This window comes from Nicotiana tomentosiformis, chromosome 5 (assembly GCF_000390325.3).
Source record: "Nicotiana tomentosiformis chromosome 5, ASM39032v3, whole genome shotgun sequence".
Taxonomy (NCBI): Eukaryota; Viridiplantae; Streptophyta; class Magnoliopsida; order Solanales; family Solanaceae; genus Nicotiana; species Nicotiana tomentosiformis.
The window spans coordinates 97851457-97856316 of record NC_090816.1 but is presented as its reverse complement, the minus strand read 5'-3'; the positions used below and the strand labels follow the sequence as shown (position 1 = coordinate 97856316).

The following is a 4860-nucleotide window of genomic DNA, read 5'->3' as shown; positions in this document are numbered from 1 at the left end:
TCTCAACCTGACCAATTTTTTGATACTTTTAACTGGTTCCTGCAGTCTCCATGGAATTGTACAACTGCCATTGATCATTTGCACGACTAGTTGTGAGTCCAATTCTAAAATTAGACCTTCAATATTCTGATTACAACACCATTTAACTCTGAAGAGGGTTGCAAATACTTCCGGTGAGTTGTTAGTAGAGAATTGGAGAGGATTGGAGAATGCCATTCTCATTTTCCCAATTCTATTTCTAACAATTCCACCAGTCCCTGCCAAGCCTAGATTTGCCAAGACTCTACCATCAGTGTTGATCTTCCATTTATTGGTCCCAGGTCTGGTCCACATAATCATTAAGCTTCTAAGTTTTGGTCTGTAGTTTTCAGCAACGTGTCAAACTTTTCTCCAATCCCAATTATTCTCCAGTTTAGTGAATTTCCTTCCTATTGCAAATTTAACCTCCCATAGAACTTGATGACAGATTCTTGCTACAGAAGTGTTCCTCTGTCCATATTTCTTTCCACACCTGGCTTTTCATAACTCCCAACAGACAATAATCGGCGTGATGCGCAAAATAAACTTATGGACGACATTGTTGGGCTTCATACTCCACCACTAGTTTAAAATGTGAGCAATGCTCCTATAATCTGTGATGATACCCAGTGGACTAGAAAACTTATCCCATATTATGCGTGTTATTTCACCTCTAGAAAATATATGCTCCAATGTTTATGTTGTTGGATCCCTACAGCATGTGCACCTAGACACAATATTTAGTTTGAACCTTTGAATTATGTCATCAAGCGGAAGTCTTTTCTTAATCATTCTCCATGCAATTAACGACATCTTGAAAGGAACCTGCTTTACCCATACATTGGCCAAGTCAGGAGACTCTGCGTTCCTCCTTCTCAAGTACTGGAAAGCTACTGAGCAGGAGAAGTTGCTATTTGTTGTTAAACTCCAGATGCCTTGATCTTTGATCACTCTGTTGCCAATGTGCACTGTAAGTAATTTTTGAACCACATGATTTGGCACAACCTCCTGCAAAGCTTCAACGTTCCATGTGTTTCCCTCTATGAATTTGTTGACTTTCGTGTTCCCAGGTTTGCCATTTCCGTAATAAAAATTGGCAATAGGGCCAATTGGGGTCCAATTGTCCCACCAGAAAAGCAGATTTCCGTCACTGACCTTCCAAAAAATATTTGGTTCTACCTTATCTCTGATGTGCATTAGCTCTCTCCAGTAATTTGAGTCCATGGGGACTCCAATTTTCGATAGGGCATTGGATCTAGGACAATACTTATGGAGCATAAATTTACTCCATAAGTTGTCTTAGTTTCTCAATCTCCACCATCTTTTTGGTGAAAATGCATGACATATATCTTTTAGGCTTTTAAAACCCATTCCACCCTCTTCACACGGAAGGCACATATTTTTCCAAGAGCACCAATGATAGCTATTTTTTCCTTCTTTCTTTCCCCATAAATAATTGGAGAAATACATCTCTACCTGATTGATCACTGTCTTGGGAGGTGTCAAGGTTGCAAATAAGTGTAGGGTCTATGATTGTAAAATGTGCTTAATAATTATTGCTTTCCCGCCTGATGACAAAAATCTGCTTTGCCATCCACTGACTTTGTTTAGGATTTTAGTGGCCAAATCTGTGAACAGTGATATCTTCTTCCTACCTATGTATATAGGTGTAACGACCCGACCGGTCGTTTTGAGAGTTATAATCCCGTTTTCCCCATTCCTACTTCTTTTTGTATTATTCAGCTATATTATGTTATATCGGGTTAGTTGGTTCGAGTCCGGAAGGAACTCGGAGTGAAATGAGATACTTAGTCTCATAATTAAAAAATTGAGTTAGAAAAGTGGACCGGATATGGACCTATGTGTAAACGACTTCAGATTTGAATTTTGATAATTCCAATAACTCTGTATGGTGATTTTGGGATTAGGAGCGAGTCCAAAATATTATTTGGAGGTCCGTAGAGGAATTAGGCTTGAAATGCCGAAAGTTTAATTTTTGAGAAGTTTGACCGGGGAGTTGAGTTTTTGATATCGGGGTCGGAATTCGATTTTGAAAATTGAAATACCTCTGTTATATCATTTAGGACTTGTGTGCAAAATTTGAGGTCAATCGGACGTGATTTGATAGGTTCCGGGGTTGTTTGTAGAAATTAAAAATTTCAAAGTTCATTAGGCTTGAATTGGGGTATAATTCATGGTTTTAGCATTATTTGAGGTGATTTGAGGATTCGACTAAGTTCGTATGATATTTTAGGACTTTTTGGTATAATTAGTTGAGGTCCCGAGGGCCTCGGGTGAGTTTCGGATGGTTAACGGATCAAAATAATTGAACTAGAACAGCTGCTGCAATTTCCTTCTGTTGGAAAAATTTTCCGTCAGAATCGAGCCCAAAAATCGAGGGCCACGATCGAAGCCCAAATCGAGTCCAGGGTCAAGGTCCACGATCGAAGCCATGATCGAGCCCAGAGTCGAGGGCTACGATCGAAGCCATGATCGAGCCCAAGGTCGAGGGTCACGGTCGAAGGCCGAGTCGAAGACATGATCGAAGGCCTAGGATCGAGAACCATGATCGAAGGCCTAGGATTGAGAACCAGGATCGAAGGCCTAGGATCGAGAACCAGGATCGAGGACCAGGATCGAGGACCTCGATCGAAGGCAGAACCGAGGTTGTCTGGGCAGAATTATAAAAATAGGGACTTCGTTCCATTTGCCATTTTTGACAAATTGGAGCTTGAGGAGAGGCGATTTTTTGATATATTTTTAAGGAAAACTTGAGGTAAGTCCCTTGTGATAATTTCTACTCCATAATATTGAATTATCATCGAATAATCCGACTAGATTACATGATTTTGAGGTGTAAATCGGAGATTGGAACTTAGAAATTTGGAAATAAGATTTGTAGATTTGAGGGTCGAGTTGAGGTCAGATTTTGGTAAAATTGGTATGGGTAGACTCATGGTTGAATGGGCTTTTGGATTTTATAACTTTTATCGGGTTCCGAGACGTGGGCCCCACAGGCGATTGTTTTAGCCAATTTCGGGTTTTGGTCTAATTTTGTAGTTTTTCTTGTGGAATTCATTCCATTAGTACGTATTGATGGTATTGTACTGATTGTGAATAGATTCGAAGCATTTGGAGGCCGAGTCCAGAGGCAAGATCATTGCGGGATAGAGATTTGACCGGTTTGAGGTAAGTAACGATTGTAAATCTAGTCCTGAGGGTATGAAACCCCGGATTTCGTATCATTCTACTATTTTAAAGTGACGCACATGCTAGGTGACGGGCGTGTGGGCGTGCACCGTTGGAGATTTGTGACTTGGTCTGTCCTGTAGCAACTGTAAAGTTGCATACTTTGTTGAAACTATTTGATACTTATATGTTTTAGAAAGAATTTCTGTAAATTGGGTTGAATGCCATGTTTCGGCCTTGCGCCAATGCTGTTTGGACCCTTAGGGGCTGTTTTTTACCATCCTCTCACTGTTTTTGAATGAAAATCTATACTCAGTCATGTTTATACTTGTTTACCGCATAACTCAGTTTTATGACTCTATTTTGATGCATATAAATGTTTTGGGCCGAATGCCCTATTTTACTGAAATGCCCGAGTGGCTTGATTTGTGAGGATAAGTGGGGATCGGGGCTGCCCGCCTGCAGCATACTTTATGACTGAGTGAGGCCGAGGGCCTGATTTGTGAGGATGAGTGTGGATCGGGGCTGCCCGCTTGCAGCATACTTTATTATTATCGCACGCGAGTTGTCCGTGCAGATTATAGCGCTTGGGCTGAAGGAGCCCCTCCGGAGTCTGTACACACCCCCAGTGAGCGCAGGTACCTACTAAGTGCCGAGTGACTGGGAGGCATGAGTGATTGTGAGGCATGCCCGAGTGGCAAGAGTGATTGTGAGGTATGCCCGAGTGGCACGAGTGACTGTGAGGTTTTCCCGAGGGGCTGTATATGAGTGATGTTTTGCCTGAGGGGCTGTTTATGATTTCATCATTTTTGCTCACCTTTGCATTGAGCCTTTGTTTGAAAAACTGTTGGAAAAATGTCTTTAAATGATTTTTACTGGATCTGGGTTTAAACTAGATAATTTGATTCAAATCTTGATTTTTTTAATTAAAACAAAGCATGTGGTATTTTACTGAGATTTTCTGATATGAACGTTATATGCTTTATTGATCGTCACTACTGCTCAGTCTTTATTTATTGTTATTACTTACTGAGTTGGCGTACTCACGTTACTCCCTGCACCTTGTGTGCAGATTCGGGTGTAGCTGGATACGGTAGCGGTTATTAAGTGTTCTGGTTGCAGATTGTTTTGGAGATAGCAAGGTAGCTGTTTGGCGATCGCAGCCCCTACTCTTCTCCCTCCTATCTTTCTCTAGTTGTATTTAGCTATTTTCCGGGCTGAGTTAGCCTTGATATTGTTAGACAGATTGTAGTATATTCTCATAACTAGTGACACCCCGATGTCGGGCTTTTCTTTTCCGCACTTCTATTTTTATTTGATTTGAACTCTTTAAATGAAGGTTTATGCTAAATAAACTTGAAATTATCTTTAAAATGAAAATATCGATTTTGTTTTGGAAATGAGTCGGCTTGCCTCGTTCCACGATAGGCGCCGTCAAGACAGGGGTTAGTTTTGGATCGTGACATATTGGTATCAGAGCCTAGGTTACATAGGTCTCACGAGTCATGAGCGGGTTTAGTAGAGTCTTGCGGATCGGTACGGAGACATCTGTACTTATCTTCGAGAGGCTGCAGAACCTTTAGAAAACTTCACATTCTTTTATTCTATCGTGCGAAAATGAGTCAGCTTGAGACATAACTCTTTGAATTCCTT

The 4860-nt window shown here is 40.9% G+C and overlaps 1 protein-coding gene across 1 annotated transcript; it reads right to left on the bottom strand.

Moving 5' to 3' along the window:
* Window positions 1-714: 714 nt before the first annotated feature.
* LOC138892850 (uncharacterized) lies at window positions 715-1242 on the bottom strand. Its single transcript, XM_070176597.1, has one exon. The coding sequence runs from the start codon at window positions 1240-1242 to the stop codon at window positions 715-717; it is 528 nt and encodes a 175-aa protein (XP_070032698.1).
* Between the last annotated feature and the right edge of the window lie 3618 nt (window positions 1243-4860).